General features: G+C 45.8%; 1 protein-coding gene across 1 annotated transcript in view; it reads left to right on the top strand.

Annotated features, from left to right (window-relative positions):
- Positions 1-14,878, top strand: part of ABAT (4-aminobutyrate aminotransferase) — a 141,420-nt gene that overhangs the window by 102,744 nt on the left and 23,798 nt on the right. The window contains exons 7-11 of the mRNA XM_019507479.1: positions 5,571-5,651; positions 7,935-8,027; positions 8,775-8,837; positions 10,765-10,828; positions 11,600-11,748. Of these exons, the coding sequence (XP_019363024.1) occupies positions 5,571-5,651; positions 7,935-8,027; positions 8,775-8,837; positions 10,765-10,828; positions 11,600-11,748 (450 nt within the window). The remainder of the gene's footprint in view (positions 1-5,570; positions 5,652-7,934; positions 8,028-8,774; positions 8,838-10,764; positions 10,829-11,599; positions 11,749-14,878) is intronic.

Here is a 14,878-nt window from a genome sequence, read left to right as displayed (position 1 = left end):
CCAGTCATAGGTGGAGTCCCACCAGGTCTCTGTTATTCCTATGAGATTGTAGTCATTCTTGTTTAGCAGAAGAATCAGTTCTTCCTGTGTGTTTCCCAAGCTCCTGGCATTGGTATACAGGCAGGTAAGTGTCCCATTGGAGGCCCTAGTCTTCCCTACACTCCCAGGAGAACATCATTCCAGGGCTGGGGTAAGGGTAGATTCCTTTGAGTGCCTTAGTCTGCTGGTTTCGCAAAAGTTGCCCAGTGGGCTTGCTATGGCGATAGTCCCCCCATCTCCCAGTGGGCTTGGTTTAAGGCCTGGTCAAGCAGGTCAGCCATTCTGGCCGAGAAGAGCTTCCTCCCCAGTGAAGTGAGGTGGAGGCCATCTCTTCCCAGCAGACCACTTCCTCTCTCACAGAAGAGCAGGCTATGATCGTGGAAGCCAAAGCCTTCATGATGACACCAACGCTGCAGTCTTTGGTTGACTACCTCAGTCCTTCTCTCCCTCCTCAGTCCATAACCCAAAACTGGGAGGATTAAGGAAAACATCACCTGTACCCCCAACCCACTAAGCCCCACTCCCAAAGCTCTGTAGCCTGTCATGACCCAGCTGGGATTGCTTCGAGCAGGGTCATTCATGCCCATGTGGATAAGGAATATAGGGTAGTGGTTGGTGGGCTGGATGAGCTTTGGGATCCTCTCTGCTACATCCCAGAAACGGGCTCCTGGGAGGCAGCAGACCTCCTGGGCTAAGGGGTCAGGGCGGCAGATCATGCCTTCAGTCCCCCTCAGGAGGGAGTCTCCCACAACAACCACTCTACGTGTGCCCTTAGGGAGAGCAGGGACAGTAGCTGTGAGTCGTTCTCCCTTGCCTGCAGGAGCTGGCAACTCTTCAGGTTTTACAGAGGCTGCAAGAGGTTCATACCTGTTGCAAAGCTCCAGGGGGGACCCTGGTGCAGCAGGCCTTGGGTCCGTTGACCACCTTGGTCCAACCCCCTGGCTGGACATTGTAGGGGATCCTCAAGTCCTCTCTTGTCCTGGAAGGTGACCTTGGTCTACCCTCAGTCTCCAGGGGGTGAAGGGCCTGGCAGTAGGAGTCTATCTCCAGCTCACCATCCCTGATGGCATGCAGTCTCTGAACTGCAGCCTCGAGCTCCTCTATCTGGCACCCCAGAGACTCCAAAGTGGAGCAGCCCTCGCAAGGGGAGGTAGCTGTGCTCCCGGTCCCATGAGCCTAGAATCATGCCAGGGAGCCCCCACAGCCGAGAGCCAGAGGCTCCGTCTGCCTGGAGCCCAGAACCATGGATTCTGTCTGGGTGAAGTGCCAGAGGGGGAGGTCTCAGACTCTGAGGGGATCCTCGGGGTGCGGCATGTGGTCATCCTCGTTGTGCCACTGGTAGTCCAGCTACTGCTATGACTACCTTCCCTAGTGCTCACTGGCAGGGCCTTGGGCCCTCCCGCTCACCCTCCTGCGCAAACTACCATGCTACCTTGCATGTGGGGCCTACAAGCGCACCTGTTTGCAAGGCTCTGGTCACATGGTTCCCTGGGGATTTTATATCAATTTATATAAATTTTTATCATTTACAAAATTATAAATTTAATTGCTGGTCCAGTGCAATTACATTTATAAGGATTTTCCTACTTACGGTAATAGAAGAAAAATTTTAAGCTTTCAATTATATGCTGGCTTTCAAGTGGAGAATGTGTAAAGGGAGATTCACCTCTCTATTTTCCTTCAACTAATTCTGTTTATTTCTTCTGCTGCGGGTTGTTTAATATAATGGATTTTGCTTTAGCCCAGAATTGTATGCAAGGCTAGAAGGGCGTGTCCACACATTCAGGCATGTGCATTTGCAGCAGCTCTAATAAAAGTGTGGCACAAATTTGTGCTGGGGATTTTTGCCTCAGCACACATGCCTGAACATGCACTTTGGTGTGAGGCAAGTTGTGCCACCTGGGACAAACTGACCCTGCCCAACTCCTCCCAGATCTTCAGCTAGGGGGAGCTAGAGCTATATAAAAAGCTGCTCTGGCAAGCATCTCAGGGCTACTCGCCTTCAGGAGTTTCTGCGGCCCAGCGAGTTTGTAACTGGGCACTAGCCGCTTGTGCCGGCTGGACTCCTGAAGCAGCTCTAACTTAGAGTGGCCCCTGCACCCTGTAGCAGTCTGGCGGTGGAGGCTACTGCTTGGCTGTGACCTGCTGCCACCTGCAACAGCATCAGCTCCCTTGGACCTGCAGCCCCATGTCTGCATGCCTACCAGACCTGGACAGGGCCTCACAGCTGTCTGGGCTGTGATATGGGCACCGCAGCAGAGCCTCCTACATCTCTGGGCCAGCTGCCAGCAGGCCGTGGCTGCACCGTTGGCCTTCGGGCAGCACTGCTGTCATGTCTTCTGGTGTTCCTGCTCTGCCATCTAGGCAGCTATCACCTTGAAGTTGTGCTTGTTCTGGTGGCCTGCTTCAAACTGTCGAAGCTTGTCCTCCTGGCCCCAAATGGCTATGAGGTTAGCTACCTTGTCTGCCCTCCAGTTGGGGCCCTGGTGCTGGCCCTGGGCAGGCTTCTCTGCCTGGGTCTCGCCACGTACTTCACCATCAGGGATCCCAGTGTTCCCTGTTCAAAAATTGTAAATTCTCTGATTAAAAAAACCTGCAAATTCTCTCATTAAAATACCCAAAATCTGTGTTCTTCTGCAATTAAAATGAAATGCCACTATATAGAAACATCAGTTGGGCAGTGTTTTATTGCTATATTTACAATTTTAAAGCAATTTGGAAGCCTGTCAGTGCCTCTGTCATAATAAAATGAATTCTAAATACCTATACTTGTTGGCATTTGCTTTTGTTTTTTTTATCATAGAAAAATCAGCTGCCCCTGCCCCCTTTGCTCAATAGGGTGTGGGGCACAGAGCAGCACTTGGATACCGGTGCCCTGCCCATGCCCCTGCCCCTCCTGACCTGCAGCCCCTGCCTGCCCCCACCCTCCCCTCCACTAGCTCCCTCCCGGCAGCAGCTCCATTCCAGCACCAGGACATGGGGCCAGCTGCAGCTATCCCACCTGCTTCTTTGTGGCTTCGAGCAGTGCCAGCTCTTGCTATTCTGCTCCCTGTACCTGTGCCCAGGCCCCAGTGCACCCTTTACTGGTTCTGGGAAGCCCTTGACTGGAGCTCAGGGACAGGGCTGTGCAAGCCCCTTCCCTTCCAGGCCAGCCTCCCACTGCTCTAGGGGACCAGTGGGGCTCTAAGCCTAGCTCTGGTAGCCTCTCCTACTCGGAGTTCTCCCCCATTCCCAACCCCCATTTCTCTCTCTCTCTCTCTCTCCCTCGCACACACCCTCCTGCTGCCACTTCCATCGCTACCCCCAGCCCATCTCACCTCCCAAGTGGTTTCTGGGACAGTTGCCCCTGCAGCAGTGGCTCTTGCCAGCAGGTCCCATTCCACCTGGCAGGTGAGTACACAGGATGTGAAATTTAGGGGGGGGGGTGGAATGTAGGGTTTGTGGGGGAAATAGATGTGAGGGTTTTGTGGGTGGTTGTAGGGGTGGGTCTAGGGTTTGTGGGGGTGAGGTTTGTGGGGGTGGTGTGGAGCTTGTGCGGGGGTTGGAGGGTGGGGTTTGTGGATATGTCGTTGGGAGTGGAGGTTTTGTGGGGGGTGGTTTGTGGCTGTAGGGTTTGTGGGTGGATTGTGGAGGGCTGTGAGTGTGGGGAGAGTGTGTAGAGGTTGGGGAGACTATGTGGGAGGGGTGAGTCCCCCAGCTGCCCTCCCCCTCCCCCTCCCCGCCAATGCACAGCTCCCTCACAGAAACAGTGGCCATCAGGGTGCTCATGCCTGGTCCTGGCAGAGACTCCTGGCTGCGTGGCACTGTCTCAGACCCAGTGGCTGCACATAGCACTGGCCCAGCCAGCTGGCACACAGCCTCGAGCAGGACTGGGCCAGGTTTTACTGTCACCTGTGGGTCCCAGCACTGCACGCCAGAGCTGCACATCCTCAGACTGAACTGGGTCCTGCCTCCATGTATACCCCATTTTTTTGTTCTCCACATGCCTCTTGTAGTGTCTCAAACTGCTTTGAGATGCTGCAGTAGACGCATGCTCGCTCATCTGGACACGACCAAAGAGTTTTAAGCATTTCAGTGAAACGAAAAATCTGCAGATCATATCAACAGCTATCATATGTAGAGAAACTTTAAAATTAGACCAAAGCAAAATCATACACTTGATAAATGGAACCAGTATCAAAATAATTCACTGATGGATCATCAGCAAGTTGTTTTGGAAAGGCTTTTTTATTATTTGATCAGGCTATATGGAAAAGGAAAAATCTTCCTGATGAGGCCCATCATACAATAGGAAATTTATTTGAAATTCATAGAGTGTACTAGGAAATAGGACCTTGTCTTGAAAGAACATCTCTAGTAAATTACCTCTGAAGGAAATTCATAATCATTATCTAGACAAAAATGAGGAGAGGATTTTTATCTATAGGAACTAGCCAAATTGTTCAGAGATGATGTCAGGAGAGGCTGTTGTCCAGAGAACCTGGTCACCCACAGTATAAATGAAATGGTAGAGAAACATCCTTATCAGCTCAGCATGTCATTACACTGTAAAAGTAGAAATTTACCATCAGAAAGCACAGAGGAAAACCTGCCTAAAATACAGTCCTTTTAAAATATATACTTCAAACTCCAAGGAAGTAGGCAATGCAAATAAAGGCAATCAGGGCACCAAACCTTTAATTAGAAACATTTCAAACATGAGGTGGCAGGCTGAGCAGAATTTAAGAGAATCTTCACCCAAAATTGATTGGGTCAGGAAAGGCAAACTTTTTGAACCAAAATCAATGCACACCCCTAATACAAAAGGAAATTGTGTACATTGACCTAGCATCTTTGTCCCTTAATTTATTTCCCACTATTATATGTACAGGATTTTGTAAAGGCGAGAGTGTATGCACACAATTTTACTACAAAGAAACTTTTACTGTACCAACTGTATTTCTGATACTTGAAGCTGATTTTGTTTCTCAGGTTTAGGTCCTGTCCTTTGAAAATATCTTTGTCTATTTCCTCTCATCCTCCAAATTCAATATCTTAATAATATCTGAAGGATGTTTATGTCCACAGTGTTCAGAACTGGTGTCCCTTGAAGCCCAATAAGGAAGAAAGTGTTATGCTACCTTAATTAAATTTAGATTTAGCCATTTTAACCAAAGACAAGCAATTAAGACTTTAAAAAATCTATTCTTCTATGTGAAAGGAACTGAGATTTGGGTTGGGGAATAAAAGATCCATATTAAAGGGGAATTATTTCACTGCAGTCTAGACTATCTTTTCAAAGGTGGGTGACCTGCAAAAATAACACTTTAGGATTGTGCAGTAGATGGGATTGTTTAATGAAAACTTGAATATTTCCAGTTCCATTTCAAATTACTGTGCCATAATTTGAAATACTGAGCTTTTCCAGTAATGTCAGTAAAGTTCAGGCTTAGTTTAATTTATTTATCTTTGCTAAATTTTAAGTGTCATTAAAATGTTACCTTTTTTATAATGTTTATAGTACTTACAGCTGTCTTTCCTTTGATTTGCAGAGTACTTTTATTAACAGACCTGCTCTAGGGATTTTACCTCCAGAGAACTTCACTGAAAAACTAAAGGAGTCTTTGCTTTCGGTGAGTTTAAGAAAGAACAATGATGTACCATATTCTCAATCTGCAGACTTTCTAAAATTCATGTGTGGTCTGACCCTTTTTCCTCTTGCCACCAAGAAAGGAAGGATCTGAAGTTCCTGTTGCCCACATAAATGGTACTTTTTAACATACATATAAATGTTGGAGCTTTTACACATTTATTATAAACAGCCATCTGGATGAATACTTTCATGTTTTAACACCATGGAAGGGGCTCAGGAGATAGCACAAACAAAATATTTCATGCAGTGAGGTTACTCACTTGCCCTAAAGTTAAGCAAGCACCTAAAAGAACACGTTTTTGAGCGTTACAATGTTCAACTTGAAATTGAAGCCACAACTGAAGGTGGATTCAGAAAGGATTTAGGACACTAGAATTCTGCAACATTGTCAGAAGACTAAACTTGGTGGTACTATTCTTTCTTTCTTCCTTTCTTAAAGAGAATCAAAGGTTAGAACTACTATTATTCTGGATTATCAAATATACATATTATGAATAAAGGGAGTGAATGTTGAGAGTTATTAAGCTGTAGAGCTTGAGGAGCAATGTGTCAGAGGCAACTTTTTTGTTGGTGGTGGTCTGCCTCCTTTTCAATCTCCGAATGCACTTTCATAAAGTGCAATTCAGGATGCAACTTGGAAAGTACAAGACTAAGGGTCTTAGCAGTCTTTTAAATCACAGTGTTAAATGACTGCACAGTTAGAAGGTATGGACAAATATTTTGGCTGCTGTAAAAAGGGGAGGACGGGGGAACACACAGCAGCTGTTCTAATCTAATTGTTAAATCCTGTAGCAGTAAAAATTAGCTGAGTCCCTCTAACTTTACCCCTGAATGAGGATTAAATTTGGAGAGGTTTTGCCACACTTACATTGCTACAGAAGTAACAGCTTGTATCCCATCTGTCTGGTCCCCATATTAGCTAGCTATAATGCAGTATAGAAGAGGCCTCGAACTCTTCATTTCCCATGGAGAGTTCTAGTCTCTTCCAGAATAAACATAATATGTCATCTCTGTATGCAAAATATGTGGAGCTGGGTAGCCTCCCACCTAATTAAGATAATTAATTAGATAACAGCAAGGCATGACAAGCAAAAAGGCGGGCGGTTGGCCCAGAAACAGGTGGGTGGGCCAAAGGCAAATCAGGCCCCAAGAAGGCCCCCTGTTACACACAGAATAAATAAATTTGAATTGGGAACATTCATTTAGCTGTTGATTCCCTTTCTATGGAGAAAAGGATCCGTAAAGTGAAATGTGATGCTCTCACGTAGAGAATTTTGCAAGATAAATTTCAGAGTTGATGGCAAACCTTTATTTGCTTTAACACAGGGCAAAATACGGCCCATGGGCTGGATTCAGCCCTCCAAGTGATGCCATCTGGCTTGCAGAGGGTCCCTTGGCCCTGCCTGGCCCATGCATGGAGGGCAGCCCAGGCCATGGCACATGCAGCCAGTCCCGCTGCCCCCGGGCATGGAGGTGCTGCCTGGCATGAAGCAAAGCCCACCTTATACCCGTATGTGGCTCTTGGGCATGCCAGGATCTGTAGTCCACAGGGCCGAGTGGTGCAGCAGCCAGTCTCAGTTTCCCAGTAGTTCCCACAGTAGTGGATCTTTCCAGCTGCCACTGCTGGTATCTCCATTGCTGCCACTGGACCCAGGCACCCTGGACCATCCACCCCACACCCACTGCCAAAGATGCCAGATGGAGCGGGTGGGCAGGTCTCCATGGAGACCAGCTTGGGACCCCTGCAGTCAGGCACGCTCAGCCATGGGTGGGATGGATGAGGCTGTGGGTGGGTGGGGAGCAGGATGGGTTGGTGGGGCCAGGGTTGGGATTGCCTGGTGGTGACAGCATGTGGCAGGGCCTGAAACAGAGCCACGATCTGCTCCTTGCATGTCTCTGCAGTGGGCGCCTGCCTGGGCCAGATAGGATCATTTGGCATTTCCCTGCCCCTCAGCCTCCCCACCGCTCCAATGCTGGATGGTGTAAACAGCCATGATGGGAGACTGAGGCTGGGTCAGCATCCCCACCTGCAACAGCTCATCAAAACTCCTTAAGTGGGCCTTCAGCCCAAATAATTGTCCATCCATGCCTTAACAGAGGAGGGTGTGAGGAGTCTCCTGTAAGAGGAGATGAGGGTGTGTTGTGCACAGGTGCCATATTGAATTTACCCCATGTAAAAGAATAACAAGCTTAGTCAGTGCTTTTACACAGCTCTATAACTGTGCTCACTCATTCAGCTTTCTCTTTTCCTCTTTGTTGGCAGGTTGCTCCTAAGGGCTTGCAGCAGGTTTTCACCATGGCCTGTGGCTCTTGCTCTAATGAAAATGCCTTTAAAGTAACATTCATGTGGTACAGGGTGAGTCAAAATACCGAGGGTGGCTTTTTGCAGCAGTGTATCACCTAGAGATCAACCTTTATACTCACAGGCACTGAACACTGATCAGTTTGGGTTTGACTATTAAATGCAAACCTGTGCACCTCTGACTGTCTCACCAGTCTGCTCACTTTGCTTATTTGCAGTCTCTCCTAATAGAGCAAAACAACTGAATACTGACCAAACCTTTATCAGATATCTCTGCAGATGAGAGATAATTATACGTACTTAATGGAATGTTGATTGATGGTTGGTATTGTATGAACAACTAGCTGAATTAGCATCACTTATTATATTAAGTGCATATGTCTTTATTATTATTTATATATCACATTAGCGCATAGAAATTCTAATGTGGATTTGGGCCCAATTGTCCCTGTCTCTAGCATAAGTGAAAGGGAATTATCCTGCTCTGGAGAGATTACAACTGCTAGTTTTATGGTTGCTCTGGCCCCTATATACTCAGTTCTTAACAAAATACACAGGTCTGTTGTTTTACATTCTGGTTAATCGTTTTAATAACTTCATACCAGTGGGATGTTGCAGAATATACTCAGTATATACTATATACTCAGTTCTTAACAAAATACACAGGTCTGTTATTTTACATTCTGGCTAATCGTTTTAATAACTTCATACCAGTGGGATGTTGCAGAATAAGATCTTAGCTGCCAATAATGCATGTTTCACTTGCTGCAGCTAAGGAAAACCCTTTCATTATATTTGCAGAACAAGGAAAGGGGTCATAATAGCGTCACAAAGGAAGAACTGGAAACTTGCATGATTAACCAGGTAACTTGTTCTATTTTATTGTCCACAAAGTTAGTATTTGATTTAGTTGCAGGAAAAAATAGGGCTTTTCAACAGTACTATGGATTCTGGAATCTGTACGTTTAAGGAATGGTGATAGACAGCTCACTTCCAACAAGGTTCCAGGCCAAATGATGGTATCCTCTTGTCTCCCAGAGAGTTGTCATGACTCCTGTTAAAATTGCCCTCTTCATATGATATGCCATCTGGTAGAGAGGTGCATGTGGGAGAGTTTGTGGGGAGCAGTAACATACAGAAATTTTCTAAATAACATAACTTTAACAGCCGTCTTAATTTTTCTGAAAGCTGTGGCCTAATGACTTAAAATTAAGGGGTTAGTTTAATTGCCATGGAGTAGTTTAATTGCCATCATCATTATGGGGACCAAGAAATGAAGATGCAGCTGGAAAGCCTCCAAAGTTTCTATTCAGCTCTGACCCCAATTGCTCTTGTCAGTAATGTGAGGTTACTAATGCAGCAGGAGAGGGAATGCATTTATGTGGGGGCATCTCCTAAGACATAACTATCTTGGAATTGAATGGAATGACAAATCCATTGACCTAGGGTAGGTAGGCTTTGTGCTGCTCTAGGGGTGCAACTCTTTAAAGAAAGAGATAGAGATATCCCAATTGTTCTTAATAAAGGGTAACGTTTACAGTGGGCTAAGGGCAGGGTGGGAGGTAGGAGAAAGAGGACAAGCTGTTCTGGCAACCCTGGGAATGGTCCTACAACAGATATTCCAAGTGGTACAAACTAAAGCAACCCCGTGACTGCTCTGTGCTTGCTCAGAAAACCCCAGGTTTGAGGGAAGAGGCAAAGTACATTAGTCACTTTTACCCTTCCCCAGTTACTTTTTGCATGAGCACAGTGTAGTTTAAGATTCACCCCACAATGTGTAAGGCTCAGGTTGTTTCTGGTGTTACCAAGAAAGGTCACAGTCTTTATTGGCAAAGCTATGAAAGGGACAATGTGACGTCACACTGAGGCTACTGCTCTTGCTGCATATGAGGTGTCCGTGTCCACTGCTGAACTTCGGAGGTTTTGGTATGTTCTGTTAAGGCACTTCCTGCCCATATTTCCAGGAGTGGGGCTTGCTGTCTTTTCAGTGGTCCTTAGCATGTCGTGGTACTAAAACACCACTAGCTAAAGGGGAACTATTGAAAATTTTGGATTTTCACTTAGGGATATATGTACTTAGGCCATTTTATGAAACATTACAGCAGAAATGTTTCTATGAAACTGTTAGATAAGTTAAAAGTTTAGGGAGAAGACGTATAGGGGTTTTTACACCAAGACCATGTATCTCTTTAAAACTCAGCAGATGCAGTTTCTATATATTTTGGTTTTGGTTTATTTTTCAGCCAATAACATTTTTCAGTAAGTCCGTGAAGCTGGTGTGTCATGGTGGTCTGAGCAGACCTCAGTCCTACTAATACTTACTCAAATACTTATTAGCATGTGAGGTAATCCCAGTGAAGTCTCCTATCAAGGTCTTGGGTCCTAAATTTACTTTGGGCAGTTTGCTGCTTGCCTCAGTTTGTTTAAAATGGGGTAGATCATGACAACCTTTTTCTGGGGATGTTGTGGGGATTGTTTAGCATTTGCAAATCAATCTGATGCTGATCTGATTCTTTGCAAAGAAATGTGCTCAGTAGAATGTTGTATGCGCTTTATGCATAAATGAAACTTCTCGTATATTAGTTGGTACATTGGCCAAAACTCAAAAAAATGTTATGGTCTTTCCTGTTGCTTTGCTGGATGCATTCTTGACTCTCCATTTTTTTCACTTGTGGAATGCTTTGTGTTCTTCAGTCCAGTTATATAATCACATCTAGTTTGCTATTAAAATAAGCTACACTGCCACCTACCTGTGTGAATAGTTTAGTGATATGTCTGTGTTTGACTCCAGGCTCCGGGTTGCCCAGACTACAGTATTTTGTCCTTTATGGGTGCATTTCATGGAAGAACTATGGGTAAGCAAAGCATGTCAGGTAACCTATTTCCCCCCTTTTTAGCTGATATCAGCTACAGCAGCATATAACTATCTCATTGTATGTATACTTTTTTAAATGAACAGATCTTGCAAGGTATTTGATTAAATAAATGCAATCAGTTAAGGAAATCTTGGGTCTGTTAAACATTTGGAACCTAAATCTGGGGGTGATGGCATTTGTTAGAAATGTACTGAAACAATTGAATTCAATTGGAACGGGGTCAATTTTGGATCTTTTGGATATTTACTGTCAGGAAATCCCCAATTCCATTCTAGGCTCTCAGTTTTTGCATCTGCATAATTAAAAAAACTATTGTCTTGAGGAGATTTAATTACAAGATATTGTCTGATGATATTGGATCTTGCAGTGCAGATTAGATAGTTCCATATTTTAAGTATGTTCTGTGACAGGGCTGCAACATGAAACTTCTAGTGCTGTAGCTTGATTCAGCACTGTTAAAGCATGGATTATTTCTGTTGCCACTGGCCTGCAACCAGTTTCTCCCAGCTTTTCTGTTACGTTGTAGTGTAGATGCATCTAACGCTTGGAAGTGACCTTTCTAGTGGCAATCCATTTGTGCTTGTCCAAACGCAATCAGTTGGCATTCCAGAAAATCAAATATAAACACATCTTCACATAGCAATTAAAAAAGAATGATCTGATCCTTCCAGGATTCCACCTTCTGGCATGTTGTTTTCCTTGTTCTTCCTAGTTCATTTTTGTTTTAAATTTTGTTTTTTCTGGGTATAGGTTGCTTAGCTGCAACTCACTCTAAAGCAATTCACAAATTAGATATCCCATCACTGGACTGGCCTATTGCTCCATTTCCAAGACTAAAATATCCTCTGGAAGAGTTTGTGAAAGAGAATCAACAGGAGGAAGCCCGCTGTTTAGAAGAGGTAAGGACTTCGCTGGCAGCATTCCATTGTTTTTTGTTGGAAATAATGAATAGGGAGTTAGCTACTTTTCAGTGAAATAATGTTTCCACGAATTAGAACAGACTTTGATTAAAATAGCAGTAACTGAAGTTGTTATGGTTAAGAGTTTCCCTGCCATTTAAAAAGAATAGTGTGCCATGAATAAACCGTAAAATAAGGCTGTGCGAAATTTTGCTGCCAGTTTTGTTTCAACGTTTTTTCGACCCGTTTCAAGGTCGAAACAGCAAAATCAAAGTGGAACAGATATAGTCGAACCAGCCTCAAAATAAAATGAAGCAAGTTGAAAAGTTTCGCTGTTTTGCCCATGGGCTATAATGGGGAAGAGCAAAACAACCTATAACTTTGTCATTTCTGGCCTGATTTGGATGAAACTTGCAGGTAGCCCCTTCTTTAGTTAGTGGTTTTGTAGATGTTAATCCTTGCTCATTAACTACTGTGTATTGAGCTGGTGCCTGAATGAATCATGATTGATTGCGTAACACAGTAGCTAGCTAGGATAATGAGTTAATGAGCAAGGATTAACACCTATGAAACTACAGACTAAGGAGAGGAAAGAATCAATATAGAGCCAGGAACTGCTTCTGCCCCAAGACAGAGACGGTCAGTTGCAGAAGTGCCCATGTCTTGAGTTTTGCCTGTCAGCAGCTAGGAGTGCAGGGCCCCAGAACCCCCCTGTACCTGTCTCCTTAACAGCTGGCAGGCTTTGTGGCCTCAGCAGGGCCTAGCAGCCAGGCCTGCAGTAGTTCTCCCTCCCCCCACGCCCTGTGCCCCAAGATAGACACAGTTGCATAAGCACCCATGACACAAGTTTTGCCTGTCAGCAGCTAGAGGTGCAAGGCCCCAGAACCCAGAAGCCCCTGCACCTATATCCTTGACAGCTGGTAGACTTCATGACTGCAGCAGGGGCTAGCAGGCCTGCAGCTTTCACCCTACTGCACATTAACACACACAGTGTCAGCCATATCATGAGTTTTGCTTGTCCACAGCTTGAGGTCCAGTTTCTCCCAAATCTCTGCACGTATCTCCTTGAAACTTAGCAGGTCTTGTGGACTCTGCAAGGGTTAGCATCCCTGCAGTTTTGACCCTGCTGTGTCTTAACGCATACATGTGACATGAGTTTTGCTTTAAATAATTTGGGGTGACGTTTCCCCCAACCCCTGCACCTATCCTGTTGAAACTTGGCAAGCTTTGTGGCCTCAGCAGGGGCTAGCACGCCTACAGTTTTGACCCCACTGTGGCTTCACACATACACGACACAAGTTTTGCTTTCAAAACTTTGGGGTGCAGTTTCCTCAAACCCCCTGCAGTTATCTCCGTGAACCTTGGCAGGCTTCATGCCCTCAGAAGGGGCTACTATTCCAGCAAGTTTCATTGAAATCAAGGTAGACGTGACAAAGTTACAGGCTGTTTTGTCCTTCCCCATTATAACCTATGGGTGAAATGTCAAAATAGTTTCACCGTTTCTACCCTATTTCGACAGAACAAAACAGAACAGCTGTTTTGAATCAAAACAAAATTCATAAATAAAACTCTGTTCTGTTGAAACACTGGTCAAAACAGAACGCTGCCATTTCGCACAGCCCTAGTGCAGAACTCACCCCAGAATGGAACCTCACGTGCAAGGAAACGTCTGTTTTAAAAAACATTTAAATCAGGGGGTGGCAACTACCAGCATGTGTGCCAGAGCGTGGCACATGAGGCCATTTTGCTTGGTGCGCCACAGCTGGCCTGGGCTTTGGGCAGCTGCCACTGGCCATAGAGCCCAGGTTACTTGCAGCAGGTGGCTGGGAGGCTACAAGCCTTGCTTGCAAGCAGCCCAAGCTCTGTGGTAGCTGTTCAGAGCCTGGCTGGCTGTGGCAGGCAGCCAGGAGGCTGCAAACAGTTTCGTGGGACTCTGTGGTGGTGGCGGCTGTGCTCGTGCCTTTGGGCGCATGGCTGGGAAGAGCCTGGGGCAGCACGTCCCTGGCCCCTTCCCCACTGTGTGCCCTAAGGCACACGCGCAGCTGCTGCTACCATGGAGCCCAGCTGGGGCTTCAGACCTCTGTGCAGCAATTTATAGCTTTCCAGTTGCCTGCCACAATCAGCCTGGGCTCTAGGTAGCTGCAGCAGGCAGCTGGAAGGCTACAATCAGCTGCACTGGGCTCCAAAGCCCTGGCACAGGCTCTGTGGGTGCTTGTACAAGTGATGATGTCATGATATACATGTGACCAAAATTTCCCTTGGTTTGGCTTAATGGTGTCACACTACACATACGTGAGTTTAAAAAATTTAAAATGAATTTGCATCATTGCAAACTAAACTATATCCCAATGTAGTTTAGTTTGCAGTGTTGTAACTTGGAATATTGCGGCCATTAGTCAGCTTGCCCCCTCAGCTTGCCCCCCGGCTGCAGGAGAGGTGGGTAGGCTCTGCAGAAAAAAGGATCAGGCCCCTCGCTGCTGCTTTCAGTACGTTCCTGTGGCCGGCAGGATGCCTGGGTCTGCCCAGGGAAGGGCTGGCTTGCTCCTGGGGGAGTGCCGGCAGGTGGCAGAAGGTGTGGGTGTGGTGGCAGCCAGAGAAGGCAATGGGGATGCTGCATGGGGCAAAAAGCCACACAGGCGGGCTGCTAGCTTCCCTGAGCCTGACCTGGGCTTCCAGCACCCAGCCTGGCTTTCATTCCATCCAGGAAGAGCACACACCAACTGCAGAAACTTCCGTAGCCCAATGAAGGGTTTTTGAACCCGAAAGCTTGCTTAGTAATTTTTTTCCGACTGTTTAAGTTGGTCTAATAAACGATATCAGATTCACCCAAAAAACCTTGTCTGCCTTGTTTTATTCAGGCATGGCATTGTTTGTATTCACTAGAAAGCCTGTATCTTTAAAAGATAGACTTTTAAGCTGCAGACTTACACAATACTTAAACCAAGAATGTCACTTACTAGAAACCCGTTTATAGTTTTCCCTGGTCAGAGATGTCGTACATACACAGCTAAGGGTTCTTCTAAGTAGAATTGTCACCTTTTAGACACTGCGATGCCGTAGAATCTCCACCGCAATACTCCCCCTTTTCGTTTTCTTCAATGAGGACCTATCTATGCCCTTTATTGAAATA

The sequence above is a fragment of the Gavialis gangeticus genome, unplaced genomic scaffold (genome assembly GCF_001723915.1).
Source record: "Gavialis gangeticus isolate Ggan-Ray unplaced genomic scaffold, GavGan_comp1, whole genome shotgun sequence".
In the NCBI taxonomy this organism is placed as follows: Eukaryota; Metazoa; Chordata; order Crocodylia; family Gavialidae; genus Gavialis; species Gavialis gangeticus.
The sequence above is the reverse complement of the archived record's forward strand: the minus strand, read 5'-3'. Positions and strand labels throughout refer to the sequence as shown.